The sequence below is a fragment of the Puntigrus tetrazona genome, chromosome 4 (assembly GCF_018831695.1).
Source record: "Puntigrus tetrazona isolate hp1 chromosome 4, ASM1883169v1, whole genome shotgun sequence".
Taxonomy (NCBI): Eukaryota; Metazoa; Chordata; class Actinopteri; order Cypriniformes; family Cyprinidae; genus Puntigrus; species Puntigrus tetrazona.
The window spans coordinates 21,325,698-21,345,273 of NC_056702.1; the positions used below are offsets into that span (position 1 = coordinate 21,325,698).

At 40.8% G+C, this 19,576-nt stretch overlaps 2 protein-coding genes across 2 annotated transcripts in view; both read right to left on the reverse strand.

The window, feature by feature from the left end:
• Positions 1-19,576, reverse strand: part of LOC122342952 (NACHT, LRR and PYD domains-containing protein 3-like) — a 924,523-nt gene that overhangs the window by 757,319 nt on the left and 147,628 nt on the right. The window lies entirely within an intron of this gene.
• Positions 1,918-11,184, reverse strand: LOC122343135 (stonustoxin subunit alpha-like). Its single transcript, XM_043237491.1, has 3 exons — positions 11,143-11,184; positions 3,877-3,923; positions 1,918-2,689 (listed from the first exon to the last, which is right to left on the reverse strand). Exon 3 carries the CDS (start codon positions 2,613-2,615, stop codon positions 2,139-2,141), a length of 477 nt encoding a protein of 158 aa, XP_043093426.1. The 5' UTR covers positions 2,616-2,689; positions 3,877-3,923; positions 11,143-11,184; the 3' UTR covers positions 1,918-2,138.

Genomic DNA, 19,576 nt, shown 5'->3' on the forward strand with positions numbered 1-19,576 from the left:
TTTGGGAACGTTTCGGAGCCGCTCAGGTAGACCAGTTTGCCTCTCCAGAGACTTCCCATTGCCAGTGGTTTTTCTCCCTGACCAAGGGGACACTCGGCACGGACGCACTGGCTCACAAACACTCAGAGGACGAGGAGCAGGTCCTGATAATAGCACCCTACTGGCCCACGAAGACCTGGTTCCCAGAACTTGTGCTCCTTGTGACAGCCCCTTCAAAGGAAGGATCTTCTGACTCAGAGACGGGGCACCCTTTGGCACCCGCGTCCAGACCTCTGGAAACTCCATGTTTGGTCCCTGGACAGGACGCAGAGGCTCTGGGTAACCTACCTCAAGGGGTAGTTGACACCATTTCTTCGGCTAGAGCGCCGTCCACGAGACAGACCTATGTCTCGAAGTGGAGCCTGTTCGTCGAGTAGTGTTCTTCTCAAGGAGAAGAACACTACTCTGATCAGAGTCGTGCTTACTTTCTTGCAGTAAGGGTTGGAGCGAAGGCTGTCTCCCTCCACCCTTAAAGTCTACGTGGCTGCGATCGCTGCAAATCACGACTCCATAGATGGGAGGTCTTTGGGTAAACATGACCTGATCATCAGGTTCCTGAGGGGGGCCAGGAGGTTGAATCCACCGTAGGGGGTGGCCTCTTGGGACCTGTCTGTAGTGCTGACAGCACTGACAGCTCCATTTGAACCTTTCATTTGAACCAGCAGTTGAGTTAAAGCTCTTGTCAATGAAGGCACTGCTCCTGCTTGCATTGGCCTCCATCAAGAGGGTAGGGGACCTGTAGGCTTTTTTCGGTCAACGAATCGTGCCTACAGGTTTGGGCCTGTGGATTCCTAGGCCCGGCTATGTGCCCAAGGTTCCCACTACCCCATTCAGAGACCAGGTGGTGAACCTTCAATCGCTGTCCCTGGAGAAGGCAGACCCAGCCCTGTCATTGTTTTGTCCCGTCCGAGCACTAAGATGATACGTTGAACGGACACAAAGCTTCAGGACCTCAGACCAGCTCTTTTTTTTTTCTGGGTCGGCTTGTTAACCGCTCCAGAGCATCCATACAGTAGACCCTGTCGAGCTCCTCCGTTCCCCTCGGCAGCCAGATCTGGCGCCAGGCCCTCTCAATGAATTTGTGAGAACCGTTGAGGGCTGGGAGTCAATAATAAGCTTTATTACCATTTAAATTATATTATATTCAATTCATTGTTATATTTATTCAATTAAAAGTCAGTGTTTATTATTAATAAAAATATGAATCTGTGTTTTTCATTAGTTCGTTGTATTACTTTATCATTATCAAATTAACTATATCAATTATTTTATATTGCTGTATTAGAGCGTTATTATTATTGCAATTACAAGATCTTTATTTTATTCTTATCTTAATGCATTGTTTTTGTTTTTATTAAACAAAGTCAAGTATTGACTTTCCTTTTTGTTTTATTATTAGATGCTGACTTTTATTGTGTGTGATATGATTGTTGTCAAATTCATAATTTCTTTTGCTTGGTATAACATTTTCACAAAATATATATTTATTGATGTAATTGTTAATAATAATAAAATTTTTACATGCATACTTTCTAACTGCTTATTTAAGAGTACAATAGTCATAACATATTTGTATTAGTTTGTTATAAATGTAATTAAATTCACATTTTGTTTATTATTTATTTATTTTTAAATAAAGTGTTGATACAAAATACATCAGCTGAAGTTTACATTAATACTTCTTCATATTGATTTAATATACAAACATAATAAAAAAATGATTTTTGTTTATAAATATCCAGATTAAAATATGTTCATTTAAAACTCAGAAAATAATGTTTTAAAGTATATTCTGACAGCTTCTTTACAAAATATTATATTAAATGCTGTGATTAATCTCAGTCTTGTGAGGAATCGATTATATTCATGAAACAAACATCAATTAAAATCTGATCAAGTTGATTTATCAGTGTTTTATTATTTCTGTACAAAAACAACAGATAAATTAATGACATGTTCTTCATCAATCATTTTTGTGACATTTTTACATTTAAACAAATATGTTTAATTGATTAACAAAAATAAAACACACATATTTCTGTTATTATTTATATTTTGAAAGCATTCTGGGTAGAATCTCATCAGTCTCTTCTGATTCATCAACACAGTTTCACTGATGATCCAGAATAAACTCTAAACCCAGGACAGAGTGTCTGAGTGAATGTGGTCTGGACTGTGTGGATGAGTCTCATTGAGTCAGAGACGCTGAAGAAGGACAGAGTTCCTGCGCTCTCATCCACATACACTCCTACTCTGTAGATATCTTCATACTCTCCTGTTCTTCTTTTTCTGCTGATGATGGGCTTCACAGAGAAATCAGTTTGTATGTTATTGTGTCTGAATGAGTATCTGTCAGGAGAACAGATCAAACTCCAGGACTGATCATTGCGTCCAAACACACACTCTTTACCCAGTCCCTTCCTGCTGATGTTCTTATATGACACTGATATAGACACATCTCTGCTCCACTCAGTCTCCCAGTAACAGCGTCCACACACACTCTCTCTACACAACACCTGATACGCTTCAAATCTGTCTGGGTGTCCAGGATACAACTGACGCTGATACACCCACATCACCTTTCTGTTCTTCTCAGACAGAATGAGACGAGGGTTTGCTGTGTTTGGATCCAGTGTGAAAAAACACTCATCTGAACACAAGAACAGAGACATTAATAACACAACAATCACTACAGTGTGTGTGTGTGTGTGAAAAAGAGTGCACCTGGTATTTATCACATTATGGGGAACAAATATCCACACAAGGATAGGAAAACTAGTACATTTTGACCTTGTGAGGACATTTTTTGCTGGGAATGTTGCTAACGTGTTACTAGCATTTTGTTATCATTATTAGCAAGATACCAACATGTCAATAGCATGTTATTAGCATGATTCTACCATGATTAGCATGCTACTAACATGTTGTTAGGATGATTCTAGCATGATTAACGTTATTAGCATGATTAGCAAGTTACTAGTATGTTGTTAGCATGATTAGCTAGTTACTATCATGTAATATCAATAGCATTCGATAGAGTGGAAGTTTAAAGGAGTTGAAAAGTGTTAGAAATAGTACACAGAAGGGAAGTCTGATTGATTCTAATGAGCTTCAGTGTGTTTAGATTAAAATTTTGACAGTTGGTGTGTCAGAACCGGGACTTGAACATGGGTCTCTAGTGCCGTAACAAAATACTCTCCCACCGAAGTGTTGGACCCAGAATGCGAGACACAAAAAGTCAAAAAATATATCTTTTATATTTCAAAAATAACAGCCCAAACAGAAAAATACTCCAAAATGCAAAATAAATTCTCTCAAGAGTAGACAAAAAATATCAGAAGCCCAGGGACAAAAATTCAAAGAAAAAGAGATGTTTCAAGAGAACTTACACATAAACCAAAAGGGCACCAGCAGGCAAACATAACCAAGCACAAATGACAAAAAAAAGAACACTTAAATAGGGACGCTAACTAGACAGGGCTGGGTCTAATAAACCTAATTAGCTGAGAGAAAGAAACACAGAAAAATTGGCACCATCAAGTGGCGAAAATAAGGCATGGCAGATAACAGATCCTGACATGGTGTTTTAATAATCTTGGCTCATCTAAATATTTTGTGAATGTAAGTCAGATCAGTTAGAAAAAACATAGAAACTAGTGTCAGATCAGTCTTTTAGAATTGGTAATTCTGATATAGAATAATAATAAGTTTAAATTGGATTGTATGAGAAAGCCAACTTAATAATCAAAAGCAAGAATACTAAATTTTATCAATTTTCTTTGTTATTTTTCGTATATATGTGTGTGTGTGTGTGTACGTGTGTGTGTATAGACGTACATTTCTTGAGTCCTGCTGTAATCCTGGATTCTCCTCCATGATCAACTCTAGAAAACAGTCACAGTCACAGTCAGTCAACACTGCAAAAATGCTTTTCTTACTTTTCTTAGTTTATTTGTCTTTTTCTAGCTAAAATAACTATTGAAAAAAAATTCTATTGAAAATAAAAATTAAAATAATAAAATCACACGATACTCAACCTAAGTGACACGGTTTCATTGAGGTCCTGCAACCCTTGCACTATTTTATTTTTTTTCCACATTGAACTGCATAGCTGTTTCACTTTAAATCTCAGCTTTTATTCCTAAGCATATCCCAACACGAATCTAAATGGGGACACATGGCAACAAAAGGCCAATCGTCCTCTAATCAAGATAAAAAAAGATGGCAGCTCCTCAGCAGAGCAGTCCTAGCACAGGCTGTTACTGAAAATGTATCCAGGATGAGAAATTAGTTTGTTTTGAATTGATCTTGGAGTCAATTACAAATCATTTAGAGTATAACACCAAATGTATGATGGAAGCGGAGAATCAAACTTCTAACGCTGAAGATAAAGTGGCACAACTTCATAAGATGGAGGTGCTGGAAAAAAACTGCACAGTCACTCTCTGTGAGACATGCAAAAAAAAAGACATGCAGAGTCTCTTGACAACAAAAATCAAGTGGGGTTTACACTTTAAGAGTACTAATTCCTTGGTCTTCACGATTTTTTATTGTGCCATTCTAACAATCAACATGTACTACGAGATTAAAATGTACAATTCTTTAAAATTATATAACCATTACACAAGCATGGTGCTGTTAAAATTGACCGTGCACATAGAGCACTCGTTCTAACCCAACCACACATGCCCTGTGCTGATTAAGCTTCATAATTACTCTGACAAGATTAAAATCCTGGCAGCTGATGAAAAGAAGGAACACCTCACATATAAGGGCAGTGATATTTTTATTATGCAGGATCTGTCATTAAAGGTCAGGGAGGCAAGACAAAGTTTGAGGCCAACTCATTCAAAGAGAAGTCCATTTCGTGATGTGCTATCCTGCTAACCTCTGCTTCAACATTAGATTAGATTAGATTAGATTAGATTCAACTTTATTGTCATTACACATGTACAAGTACAAGGTAACGAAATGCAGTTTAGGTCTAACCAGGAGTGCAATAAGCAGCAAGTGCAGGATATAAGTACAAATATAAATTGCAAAGATAAATATGTGATAAATATGTACAAATTAAATTACAGATGAGAAGGGGGAATTTACAGTTAGTACGTGTAAACAATTTACAGATGGTTATGTACAAAAAAGAACAGGATATACAGGATATGTATAGACAATTTTACAAGAGTATGTACTGTGGATATGTACATACATTTACAAAATATATATATATATATATATATATATATATATATATATATATATATATATATATATATATGTACAGTGGAGTGCAATGAATGTTATACAGTGCATTTTTGTATCTTTTGTTTTTAATGGGGTGGGTGGGGCAGACATCAGTGGGGTAGAATTCAGTAGTGAGACAGCTCTGGTAAAAAAGCTGTTCCTCAGTCTACTTGTTCTAGTCCGGGGGAATCTGAATAGCCTGCCGGATGGCAGGAGGGAAAACAGTTTGTGGGCAGGGTGAGAGGAGTCCTTAAGAATACTGCGTGCTCGACGCAAACAGTGTCTCTTCTGGATGTCCTCAATGGATGGAAGTGGAGATCCTGTGATGCGCTGGGCAGTTTTCACCACCCGCTGCAGTGCCTTATGCTCAGCAACAGAGCAGCTCCCATACCAGACTGTGACACAGTTTGTTAGGATGCTCTCTATTGTACAGTGATAGAAGTTCACCAGGATGGCTGAGGACTGCTGATTTTTCTTAAGTTTCCTCAGGAAGAAAAGGCGCTGGTGAGCCTTCTTGACCAGACTGGAGGTGTTGGTGGTCCAGGACAGATCTTCCAAGATGTGGGTTCCCAGGAACTTTATGCATGAGACTGGCTCCACAGCAATCCCATTAATGTGGATGGGATCATGTGTGCCTCTTCTCACCTTCCTGAAGTCCACAATGAGCTCCTTGGTTTTGGTGGTGTTAAGGAGCAGATTATTGTCTTTGCACTACGTGGCCAGATGCTGGACCTCCTCCCTGTAGGCAGTCTCATTGTTGTTGCTGATGAGACCGATCACCGTAGTATCGTCTGCAAACTTGATGATGGAGTTAGATCCAAACACAGGCCTGCAGTCGTGGGTGAAGAGGGAGTAGAGGAAAGGGCTCAGCACACAGCCTTGTGGTACACCAGTGTTGAGGGTGACAGTAGTGGAGCAAATGTGGCCTGACCTAACATGCTGAGGTCTGTTGGTCAGGAAGTCCATAACCCAGTTGCACAGTGAGGTGTTAATGTCCAGATCTCTAAATTTTGTAATTAACTTAGAGGGTATGACCGTGTTGAATGCTGAGCTGAAGTCAACAAACAGCATCCGTGCGTAAGTATTTTTATTGTCCAAGTGTGTGAGTACGGAGTGCAGTGCGATGGAGACTGCATCCTCAGTGCTCCTATTGCCTTGATAGGCAAACTGGTGGGGGTCCAGTGTGGAAGGCAGAGAGTCCTTCAGATGTGACAGGACTAGTCGCTCAAAGCACTTCATAACGATGGGTGTGAGTGCTACAGGGCGGTAGTCGTTTAGGCACACTGGGCTAGAGATTTTTGGCACTGGCACAATGGAGGTGGATTTGAGGCATGTTGGCACAGCTGCTTGGGCAAGGGACATGTTGAAAATGTCCGCGAATACCCCAGCGAGCTGCTCTGCACATGCCCATAGTATGCGTCCAGGGATACCGTCTGGTCCAGCAGCCTTGCGCGCGTTGATCCGGCTTAGTGCAGTGTAAACCTCTGAGGAGGTGAGTGTGATGGGTGGGTCGGTTGAGGGGGTGATCTTGGTGACCGTTTCATTATTATCCCTCTCAAAGCGAGCATAAAAGTCATTAAGCCCATTCAGAAAGAAGATATTAGGTGCTGTGGGGGTGGAGTGGTTGGGTTTGTAGTCACTGATGGCCTGGATGCCCTGCCACATGCGTCGAGGGTCAGAGTTGGAAAAGTGCTCCTCTAGCTTCAGCTTGTAGCAGTACTTGGCCTTTTTGATGCCCCTCTTCAGATTTGCCCTGGAAGTGCTGTAGGCCTGTGCGTCACCTGATCTGAAGGCATTGTTGCGTGCTTTCAACAGAAGGCACACCTCCTTGTTCATCCATGGCTTTTGATTTGGGTATGTGGTGATCTCTTTCTGGGTAGTTACACCGTCTATGGTGGTGTTGATGTAATCCAGAACAGAGGAAGTGTAGTGGTCTATATCCGTGTGAGAGCCACAGGTAGCCTGGGAAGCAAACATACTCCAGTCTGTGTATTGAAACCTGTCCTGGAGTGTGGAGTCAGCCCCGCTGTCTATGAGATTTTGATGGTCCTCACTGATGGCTTTACGGTTGATGAGGGGGAGTATTTGGCGGTGAGGAACAAAGAAAGGTGATCCGATTGTCCTAGATGGGGGAAGGGGGTCACAGCATAGGCTTCAGCCATGTTTGTGTATACATGGTCCAAGTTTTGTTTCCTCTGGTGTGACAGAAAACGTTTTGGTGAAATTTAGGGAGTACTGCCTTCAAGTTGGAGTGATTAAAATCCTCCGCAACAATAAATGCAGCCTCCGGGTGAGCAGACTGTTGTTTACTGATGGCTGCATGAAGTTCGTTCATAGCAAGCTTGGCATCAGCATTGGGAGGAATATAAGTAGCAGTTATGATGGTGGATGTGAACTCCCGTGGCAGATAAAACGGTCTAATCTTAACCATGAGAAACTCTAGGTTAGCTGAGCAGTGTCTCCCAATGATAACAGAGTTTGTGCACCAAGCATTGTTAATATAAATGCACAATCCCCCGCCTCCGGTCTTACCGGAGTCATCCGCCGTTCTGTCTGCCCGGAATGTGTGGTGTCCAGCTATGCTGATAGCATGGTCTGGTATACTGCTGTTTAGCCATGTTTCGGTGAAGATCATGACATTGCTGTTCTGAATTTTTTTATTGTATCTGATGCGGAGTCGAATCTCGTCCATTTTGTTCGCCAGTGATCGTACATTGGCAAGGAAAATGCTGGGTAAAGAGAGCCGATGTGGTGTTAGCTTTAGCTTAGCTCTTAGCCCTCCGCGCTTCCCCCGCCTTTGTTTACGATCGCGCCGCCGTCTTCGAGCACTTCCGCCCGGCCGGGAAGAGTGCTCAGCCTCGGTTGTTCTGATGATCTCTGGGACGAGTTGAAGGTTGCCGTTAAAACTGTCTGAAAAGGATGAACCAATATCCAAAAGCTCATGTCGGGTGTACGATGTAAAGGCACTGCTGTTCTGCACGAACAGACCCGAAATGAGCAGGTAAATTAGCAGGTAATTAACACGAACTAAAGGCAGGGCACACAGAGCACATGACATGAGACAAAAACAATAACAAAAGAGTCCAGAGACGTGACAGCAACTAATTAAGAGACTCCAAAATGGTTATCCAAATGAAAAATTGTATAAATATGCAGGTGATATGTTACTGGTACACACTTATGGAAGGATTATGTAATTATGACTTTGAAGATCTTCCCATGTCACGGTCAATTCAATCAATACCAACTGTTTCAAAGCCTCAGACAGAATAATGAATGCCAGGTGATAAAGATGTTACTGCTATATGGGCTGGGTATTTCAGCTGCTTCTCTAGGTCGCCAGCTGCAGACATGTGCTGTATGAAGAAGGCCTGCTGGAACTTTGCACTGCTGCATTGGTTGCTCTCGATGATGGTGCTTGCTACTTGCAATGGCCAGGGATATACTCTATGCTACTACCTTAAAGGGGTATTTACCTTGCCTCAGAGCTGGAGGTTCACTGGGCTTGGCAAGGCATCATAAACAGCTTGAATCAAGCATTTCATGTGCTGCGGATCTGCTTGCCAGATGTTAGTCCACAAGAGCCACACAGAGCACATGACATGAGACAAAAACAATAACAAAAGAGTCCAGAGACGTGACATTACCCCACCTTCCCGGAAGGTGCGTCCTCGCACCTAAAGAGTAACATTAAAAAAACCAAAAAAACAACTAGGAATTGGGGATACCGGATCTTGAGAGGAGGTTCTGGTGGAGGACGGCCCCCAGGAGAGAGTAGGCAGACAGTCCAGGAGGAGACAGGAAGAGTCCGGGCAGGAGGAGATCCAGAGCCCAGCCATGATAGTCCACGGTTGAGCCGACGGAGGAGGAGCCATGGAGGCGGCGGAGCAGGTGGCGGAGGAGACAGAAGCGGAGACGGAGCGCCGAAGAGCCAGGGTGACGCCGAGGCGCTGGAGGTCCTAGGTGACGCCAGCAGGCTTCGGCGACTGACACGGAGATGGGGGACGGGAAGGACGCGGCGGAGCCAGAGCGACAGAGGACTGAGGTGGAGCCGGAGGGAAGGAAGAGCCTGACAGAGCCGGTGGGATGGAGGGACGAGGCGAAGACGGAGGACAGGAATCACAAGGCGACGGATGGTCGACGACAGACCAAGGCGGAGCCGGAGGGACGATGGAGCCTGGTGGAGCTGGTGGACTGACAGACCACGGTGGAGAGGAAGGAGCTAGGAGCCCAGGGGGAGGCGAGGGATCTTCCACCCACGACGGCGATGGAGACCGGCAGACCCGTGGCGAGCTCCAGATGGTGAGCTGAGGTTGAGCGCAGGGGCTGCTGGGATCCATAGACGTCGTATGGTAAGGGCGGGAGGGTGGGAAAATGTGCTCTGGAGGGAGTGCACGTGGCGTGGGCACTGGTGGGAGCGTACGTGGCGCGGGCACTGGAGGGAGCGCACGTGGCGCGGGCACTGGACAGAGTTTTTGGGGATCCAGCAGCCCCAGGTGGAGAATCAGCTCACCCTCAGCCGTGGTGCAATGGGCGGAGCTCCACTCCGCGCTCTCCTTGCAGTCGGCTGTCTCCACCGTGGCGAGCTCTGTTGCCGGCTCACGCACCTGGTCTGACGTAATCGGCTCGGGTCCGGTGACGCTCCACAGCTCTGTCGCTCTCTCTGGCGAGGGGTCCGTGGTCGCGCTCGACTCCGCACCTGTGTCAGCGGTGGGCTCAGGCTGGGGCTCGACCATGCGGTGAAGTGCTGGGCTGGGCTCTGGATCCTGAGTGGGGCTGGTGTAGGAGACCAGATAGGAGTGCGAGTAGTTGTAAGCAATTTACCCAAACTACTCTATTGTCCATTCTGGTCCCCAAATTGATCCATTATTCAATGCAAAGCCTCAAGCTTCCCCATGATGTTATCCAAAGTGTGGTTTACAACCACAGTCTGAGTCCCGACAGCTCTGCCCACCGCTTCAATTATTCCAGGCAGCTTTGTGGGGCTGTGGACAGCTGCCTTCGTTCTCTCAATTTGTCGATATACCAGGGCTATGCCCAATCCGATCAGCAATATCCCCGTAATCAAAGTTCCGAAAAGAAAGATATCTTCAATATCCTCCACAGAAAGAGGTGCCAAGCACACGAGACGCCACTTCTCCCACGCGTCCATCAAATACCCGGCTGGCATCGTCCCGGCAGGACAGTGGGGTTCCCCCGAACCCACGCTTCTCTTCAAGAAGATGGTGTCAATTGCGTTGAGAGACCAGTTGATCAAATCCATGTTTTTAGCTGGAGAGCAGGGCAGAGAGTTTCTCAAGTGGAGAAGAGTAGACACAAGACGAGACTAAGAAGCACAAGCAGGCGAGGTCATGGGTAGGGAGAGGGGAGGAAAACACACATCCGTCTCCGAGGACGGGCAAAGAAGAAGTGTGTGTGAGTAGATGTATCTGTTACACTTATGATCATTTAAATTGTAACAACTTCTTTGCTGTCCACATTTCTATCGGCACACCAGTTCATATATGTGTGTGTTTGAGTGGATGTGTTGATTTTGCACTTTAGATGTTTTAGAGTTTCACCCCGTCATTGCTGTGCCATTTTTTGTCTGCATTGTTGGGAATTTGTAAATTGTACACCACAATTTTCTGGATTTTATCACATTTCCTGTTCTTATGGTAGATCATATTTATTTTATGATGACTTGGCTTTTCAAATCATGCCCTCAATTCTTTTGTGTGTTCACAAGTGCAATAAGGGTAATAGAATTTTGTACCATTCTGGTGAACCTATGATTTTTAAAAATTCTAAATGTAATATTCTCAAAAGACTCAAAAGGGTTAAACAATAAATCCCAAAAACATCTCCTGCGTGACATACTTGAGGTTTTTCAGAGAGCAGTTTGGATCTTCCAGTTTTTCAGAGAGCAGTTTGACTCCTGAATCTCCTGGGTGATTGTAGCTCAGATCCAGCTCTCTCAGGTGTGAGGGGTTTGAATTCAGAGCTGAAGACACATAACGACAGCCTTCCTCTGTCACCATACAGCCAGACAACCTACAAAAACATACCACAGCAATCCACCATACATTAGTTTGTTCATTGTTTCTTTTTATATTTAACTGATGTAATAGTTGATCACAAAAAATGATAAATTTGTGCTTATTTATCATAGTCAATAAGAAAAATATTTGACTTATGTGTTGTGTATATATTTAAACAGATGCAAAGCATGAAATCTCTCACAAAAAATAGTGGCACAATACTACTCCTAAAAGTAGTGAAAGAAAGAAATGAAAAGAAAGAAAATTATTTAATTCTGTAAAAACAAATTCAACTGTACAGCACCTACCCATTGGCCTCCATTTAAAATAACAGTTTAACCGCACAGTAAGGTGGTCCTCACAGACTGTACAGACTATTTAAATTGAGCAGTGTAACTTTTTCAATGTTTCTTTAAATATACAGTGTTTTGATAGTGTACAGGTTGTGATTTCAAGCTCACAAAATATGTTCTGTGCTTTTGAGGCTCCTGTGTTTTTCAAAGCATTTTTTCTTTCTAAGAGAGTAAATGATTAATCTGTAATTTATTAATAAATTACAGAAATAAAACAATTCATAACTGTAAAGAAAACAAACAGGATGCTGCTTAAATTCTGCCATCTAGATATGAACTTCAGAGCTTGTCAGAAAGTCCCTCAGCACTTTTTTGTTGTTAAATGCTGTTAAAATTATGTAATTTTTGTATAGCCCGTTTCTTTTTCTACAGTTTTACTTTTTCTGTTCAGAAACAGATTTTAACAAAATAAACAAAATGCTTTTTCAGTCATAAAAATGTCATGATAAACATTATTGGCCTTTGCAAAGTAGTTAACAATTTTCAAACACAGATGGCAAAAAAGAGGAAATAAAACCTATGGACTGCAGCTTTAAAAAAAAAAAAAAAAGATTATTTTATTTATATATATATATATATATATATATATATATATATATATATATATATATATATATATTTTTTTTTTTTTTTTTTTCCTAAAACATCCATCTTTTGATCATTACAAAAAATCACAATGTCCTCGGGACATGAGTCTCACATACTACATTCATTGGGAGGCCCACTTTTTGTTATTCACGGTCAAAAGTGAACAAACACCTAAAATGTTGAAAATAATTCTATTGCTCAATTGCTCAATATTAATAATTCCATGTTTTAGACACTAGATTCTAATATAGCTTTTATATAAAAAAACTTAATTCTAATTGTTTTTAAGTTTTTCCATATTGTTAAAACCAAACCAATGCATTTTGTGTGTATATGTGTAATGCCATGACACAGAGGAGCCGTCACTGGAGTACTGACTAAGATTTGCTCTGCCTGATAAATTTCGGATGCACAATTTCAATTTTCCATGGATTATTTCACGCAACAAATTAGAGATGTTTTTGAACATCCATATCCTTTTCAGATTTTGTCACTATTACCATTAAGATCAATAATCTGATGCAAAAGCCCCCGCCATGAATCCGCTTCCACTTTCCCCACCAGAATTCATCCCTGAGGAACCCATGCAGTTAAATACCTCCCCATTATCAGAAAGAGAGAGAGAGAGAAAGAGAGAGAGGCGTCGTTTACATAACCTGTGCTTTTATTGAGGTGGAACAGGCCATCGTAGCACAGGTTGTCCCCACAAGTCTCAGCCCGTACCCCGGGTGAATCTTTTCCTTACTCATTAACAAAATCAAAATTACCTTTTAACCTTCGATGTTCTGATTTATCTCTTGACCTGACAGCCATGATTGATTCTGGGGCAGCACTCAACCTGATTGATTAGAAACTCGTCTCCAAATTCAACATTCCCACACAACCTTGTAACCCGCATATTTAAATCAAAGCCATCAATTGTTCCCTCATCGGCCCGGTATTACTCAGAGAACTCCATCACGCTATACATAGTCGACTCACCTAAGCACGAGGTCATTCTTGGGTATCCCTGGCTTTCAATCCATAACCCCAATATCTCTTGGTATCATGGTGAACTGACAGACTGGTCCGCCTTCTGCCAAGATTGCCGTTTCCTCGTAATTTTACCATCTGAATGACTACCTCTATTGAGAGCCCTGCCACGTAACAGCCCAAAAACATTCCCTCCTGCTATCATGACATCCTAGACATGTTCAGTAAAACCAAGGCAATGCAGTTACCCCCTCATCGACCATGGGATTGTGCAATAGACCTCTAACCTAAAGCCATACCCCCACAGAGCAAAGTTTATCCACTATCCAGAATTGAAAGCCGGGTAATGGAGGAATATATAGAAGAGGCTCTGCAGTCCAGCTTCATTCGTCCCTCTACCTCACCTCACCCAGCATCTTGGTTTTTCTTTGTTGAGAAGGAGGATGCTGGATTGAGACCTTGCATAGACTATAGAGGGTTAAATAATGTGACCATCAAGTATCGCACCAGCTGCACTTCCACTTGTACCATCTGCACTTGAGCAATTAAGAGAAGCAACCATCTTTACCAAGTTAGACCTCAGAAGTGCATATAACCTCATCCATATAAAAGGAGGGCGAAAAGTGGAAAACTGTTTCTCACCAGCAGGGGGCACTACGAATATCAGGTGATGCCGTATGGCCTATCCAATGCACCAGCCGTCTTCCAGTCTTTTATCAATGAGATTTTTAAGGACATTATTGACTGTTATGTAGTGGCCTATATCAACGACATTCTGATATACTCCAAATCTGAATCAGACCATGTCAATCACATACAAACCTTACAAACCAGACTCTTAGAGAATCAGCTCTATGTCAAAGCTGAAAAATGTGAATTTCATGTGCAGCAAACCTCCTTCCTGGGGTATAATACAAGTCACCATGGACTAAGAATGGATGAAAGAAAGGTCCAGGCTGTTATCGACTGGCCACAACCAACAACAATCAAAGAGCTACCAATCACTTCATCCACAACTATAGTACTGTAGCGTCACCACTAATGTCATTATTAAATGGTAAACCGAAAAACTCAAGTGGACCAAGGAAGCCAGCCAAGCCTTTAACGACCTGAAGGAACGATTTACCTATGCCCCTATCTTGAAACACCCCAATCCTAATTCCCCATTCGTGGTAGAGGTGGATGCTTCAGAGGACTGTGTAATCAGAGCAGTACTTTCCCAGATATGTGAGATAACAGGCAAGCTGCACCCTTGTGCCTTCTTCAGGAAGCTATCCACAGTGGAACACAATTATGATGTGGCAAACAAACTTCTGTTGATTAAAGCAGCTCTGGAGGAATGGAGGCACTGGGTCAGTGGGTCCACATATCCCTTGCAGCCGGTCATCCAGGAATCACACGCACTCTCTGGTTAACACAAAACTCCTTCTGGTGGCCTGCCATGTGGCCTGCGCAAGAAGTCATGAATTATGTGAAGTCCTGCCAGGTTTGCGCTCAGTCCAAGACCCCCAAAGAACTACCTTCTGGTCTTCTTAAGCCCCTGCCCATTCCACAATGGTCCACGACCATGGTCCCACATCTGCATAGATTTCTTAACTGACCTACCACCATCAGATCACTATACCACGATTCTGGTAATCATTGATCAGTTCTCCAAATCATGCCACTTAGTACCCCCTAAAGGACACCCTACTGACATGGAAACTGCATTAGCCCTATTCCACTATGTCTTTTTGCAGAATGTACGGTATCCCAGGAGACATTGTCAGTGACCGAGGTCCTCAGTTCACTTCTCAAATCTGGAAAGCCTTCTGCAATCACCTTGATATAAATGTGAGCCTCACCTCAGGATACCACCCTCAGTCTAACGGACAAGTGGAAAGGCTTAATCAGGAGATCGGCCGCTACTTGAGAAATTATTGCAGTAGAGAACAGTTTTTGCCATGGACCCTGATTCCTGTCTATGGTATTTGTCAAACCCTGCAAACATTTCCGCCTCGACATCATTACAATAAGAGTGTGTTTGTGTGTGTGTCTGTTTTCTATTATTGTCAAGTTTTTCTTTTCACGCACAATTTCCCACTTGAAAGGGAGACACAAATCATTAACAGAGGCCTTAACTGGATTTCACATTTCTTTTAAAACTGGCATAAGTTATAGCATAAATCATAAGTGCTGTGGCTGTGTTTGTAATTAAGAAGTTTCTTGAATTCTTACTAAAAAAATATTACATTCATCATCATATGTAATGTGGATTTTGGGTTTTATTTGTGTTTCTCGTTCATGTAGTCATGGTCTCTGTGTCATGCTTCCCTTGCCCTTGTGTATTCCTGCTATTGGTTCTCTTGTTTATTGAGTCATGTTTTGATTGGTTGATTCTGTCATGTTTCAGGCTTTGTTTCTTGTTGATGATGATGTTGTAACCCAGATAGCACATGTACGTGCTGCAAGATCTCTTGATCTGGAAAGTATCTGCTGTCTACAGAAGTCTTTCAGGCATCAGATTTACATACTAAACCATAAATATTTTACAGACATCTAATAGATGTCTATTTGACATCTAAAAAGAGACGTCTTATAGACGTATTGTAGATTAGCAAACACAGTAAAAAATATGTCTTGCAGATGTAAGTCTTTGAGATGTACGTGTGCTATCAGGAACGTGCTGTTGGTGAGTCTATCCTGTTCATGTTCAAGTCTTTCTTTGGATTTTAAAATATGTTTCTGTAAATACAATTGCACGAGTTCTCACTATGCTCAACTTCAGTGAACTAAATTGTTACATCACAATATTTAACTATATAAAGTTCTGCATGCATGCCTTCAATTTGTGATCATTCTAAATGTATTTCATTAGACTGAATCATGCAGAAAAACAAAGCACTCTAAATGTGCACATGCTCTAGTCTAGACTTCAGACAATATAAGCATGCGCTTTGAAGGTGTTTTTAAGAATACTGATAATGTCAAATCTCCCATCATTAAAACAACAATTACGATATTATATCAACTGTGATATTGCACACTGTGCAGTGAGATTACATGTAGAAAATCTAAACAACATGAACATAGTAGCTGCATACAGAATTAATCTCAACATTGGGATTTTTTATGAATAAATAAAGTATTTCAAACTCATGCCTTAGTATCTCCAGTTTAGAGATTTGACTCTTCAGTCCATCAGAGAGAAGCTTCACTCCTGAATCCTGCAGATCATTGTTGCTCAGATCCAGTTCTCTCAGGACAGAGTTTGAGGATTGTAAAACTGAAGACAAACTCCCACAAGACTGTGCAGTGAGATTACATGTGGAAAATCTGAACAAGATGAACACAGAAGTTACATACAGAATTAAACTCAACATTGGGATTTTTTTAATGAATATATAATGAAGTATTCCAAACTCATGCCTTAGTATCTCCAGCTTAGACATTGGACTATTGAGTCCATCAGAAAGAAGTTCACTCCAGAATCCTGCAGATCATTGTTGCTCAGGTCCAGTTCTTTCAGGACAGAGTTTGAGGATTGTAAAACTGAAGACAAACTCACAAAGACTGTGCAGTGAGATTACATGTGGAAAATCTAAATAATATGAATACAGTAATTGCAAACAAAATTAACTTTAATATTTGGATTTTTAAAATAATAAATAAATAATGAAGTGTTTCAAACTCAAACCTCAGTATCTCCAGCTTAGAGTTTGGACTCTTCATTCCATCCAAAAGAACCAGCACTCCTGAATCCTGCAGGTCATTGTTACTCAGGTGCAGCTCTCTCAGGACAGAGTTTGATGATTGTAAAGTTGAAGATAAACTTTCACAGGACAGAGCAGTGAGATGACACCCACACAGCCTGTGAAAAGAAGAAAATTGACATATTGATGTGAATTTATTAGGCTACATAGTTCATAATCTAGAATGCATGTTTGTACAAAATTACACTTTATAATAACAATACATTAACAATGCACTTCTTAATTATTTCAAAAAGTAATATAGTTCATTAGTAGTATATATACTGTGGTTTACACATTACTAGACTATACACAAGAGGTGGGTTCATCACTAATTGTCTCTGCAATTTAACATGCTTAAATGGTTCAAAATGAAAAATTAAAGTGAGGTGTTTAGGTGTTAAGTGTATGTGACTTTCTTTTTTTAGACAGTTACACAAAAAATTGCCCTGGCATTTCTAAGCTTTATCCTTGCAGTTGGCGGGTGGTTCCTTTTAACACTCTAAAATAAATAAAAATGATTGATTGATTGATTGATTAAAATATATTTACATAAAGTGTGTTTAAATGTAATAAAATGTTCCCCACATGACACCTGGGGTGAATAAGAAAGTGAATCCATGAGATTTTTGTGAGATAAATAGCAATATTTTATATATATAATAACCAAAAAAAAAAAAAAAAGGCTGTAAAAAAAAAATAAATAAATAAATAAAAATCACTGGTCACAAATCAGAAGACAAACCAAGGATTTGTGAAGAAAAGAAGAAAAATGTCACAGGATTTTGATATAAGCGAAGAGCAGACTGGCTTTAATTGCTGAATTAAGGAAACTTTTCCTTTGTTCCTTTCCCCAGAGACACATCGTCATCTGCCTACCACGTCTTCTGGTTACCTCAGCAGTGAGAAAAAAGTGTTTATTGGTGTATAAATATAGATATTTATCTTACAAAACTGCATGGACTCACTACAGAACCAGGACAACTGGAATCGACTGGAACCTTTATTCAACATCCTAGAGCCCTTTGAGGTTAGATTGTTTCAGAAAACCTGAAAATGTCATACATTGAGTCATAATTCCTTCATGCTTTAAGTGCTCCTTTATTGGACATTGATTGGATTCATATTCAGTGTTCCTTAAAAGTATTACAAATAGGCACACATTTTCCATGTTTAATAGGATTCCCACAGAAACAGTAAATTTGTACTGTATAGACTGTATATCCTGTCCCGTTTAAGACTTTAAACCTACCCCTAATCCTAACTGATGTACTTGGGGAGACAACATGACCTAAGCAAGTATTTGTAGGTTTCATTTTGACAGCATTGTGCCATTTAATTTGTTTGTGATGAAGAGTGCTAAACATTTGTGATAAAAAGTTTGTGTAACTCTGGCCATAGTTTAGTTTTTTAGTGTTTTGCAGTAAATGCAAAACACTAAATTTGCAGTAAATAAATGAAAACAGCTGATAGTAGGTGTGACGGCCCAAATGGTGGCCACAAATGAGTGGTAATATGCCTGTATCACCTTCACACACACAACACACTTTTGTAAATCATGTTTATTTGTTTATGGTTAAGTTTAGTTTAACTGTTTCTTGTCAGCTGCATTTGTTAATCACACAAACAATACATGTCATTTATAACACATAATATACATCGTTACTGATTTGGAGTGCACACAAATTAGTTGTGTTGTATCTGCTGTGGTGGTGTGTGGCGATGACTGTCAGGCCCAAGCACTGCAGCTTCCTGGTGTGACGAAAAATTAGTGTCCAGGCGGAAAACTGAGAATTTAAGGGGAATGGTTCTTCCTGGACATACCATTTGGAGAGATGGTCTCTCAGGAGAACCATTGCTGATTTTATTATATTTAGTTGTCTATTTATGGTTTGGGTTCTTTGGGGATAATTTAGTGTTTCTTTTTTTGTCTTGTTTATCTTTTTGATTTGACTTCTTTTGTTGATTTCTTAATTTGTAATGGGCCCATCTTTCTCTTTATTAGCTGTCGTATTGTCCATTTTGGTGGCTTTTGATTGTTGGTTTTTCCTGCCTGTCTGGTTTGTTTTGTAAAGTTACCAATCAAATTTTTCATGTTAACCTATTGAAAGGGCCCTCTTGGCCTCCTGGCCTGTATCAGGAAGTGAAAATAAAATGTATTAAGTCTGTAAGTAATGTTTTAAGTAGACATGAACCCATTTTGAACAAACTGTTAAAAGAAGTCATTAAGGAATTTTATGTATTATTTCATACTAAGTAACTGGAACACTTCTAGCTAGCTATGTAAACCTATAGAAAAATAAATCATTTCACTGATAGGGTTTAAGTATGTATTTTATTCAGTTTGTTTAAATTTGTATTTGTAATGTGTACTCTTTTCCTTTTCTTTTTTAAGTTACCCTTCTGCATATCATTACGTTATGTAGCGTAAAAGTTAGTTAGAAATGAACAGGGGAAAACGTGGTGCATACAATCTAACTTGTTCGTTTGTAGTGATTAGATATCCTGTAGTTTAAACACGCTCCAAAGTAGGTCAGAGTAATCCGATTGGTTAATAGGGAAGAGAAAAAGGAGAGTCGTGAGTAGAGCGAACTTCGAGAATTAGATAAAAAATTGGGCTTTTCGTTCA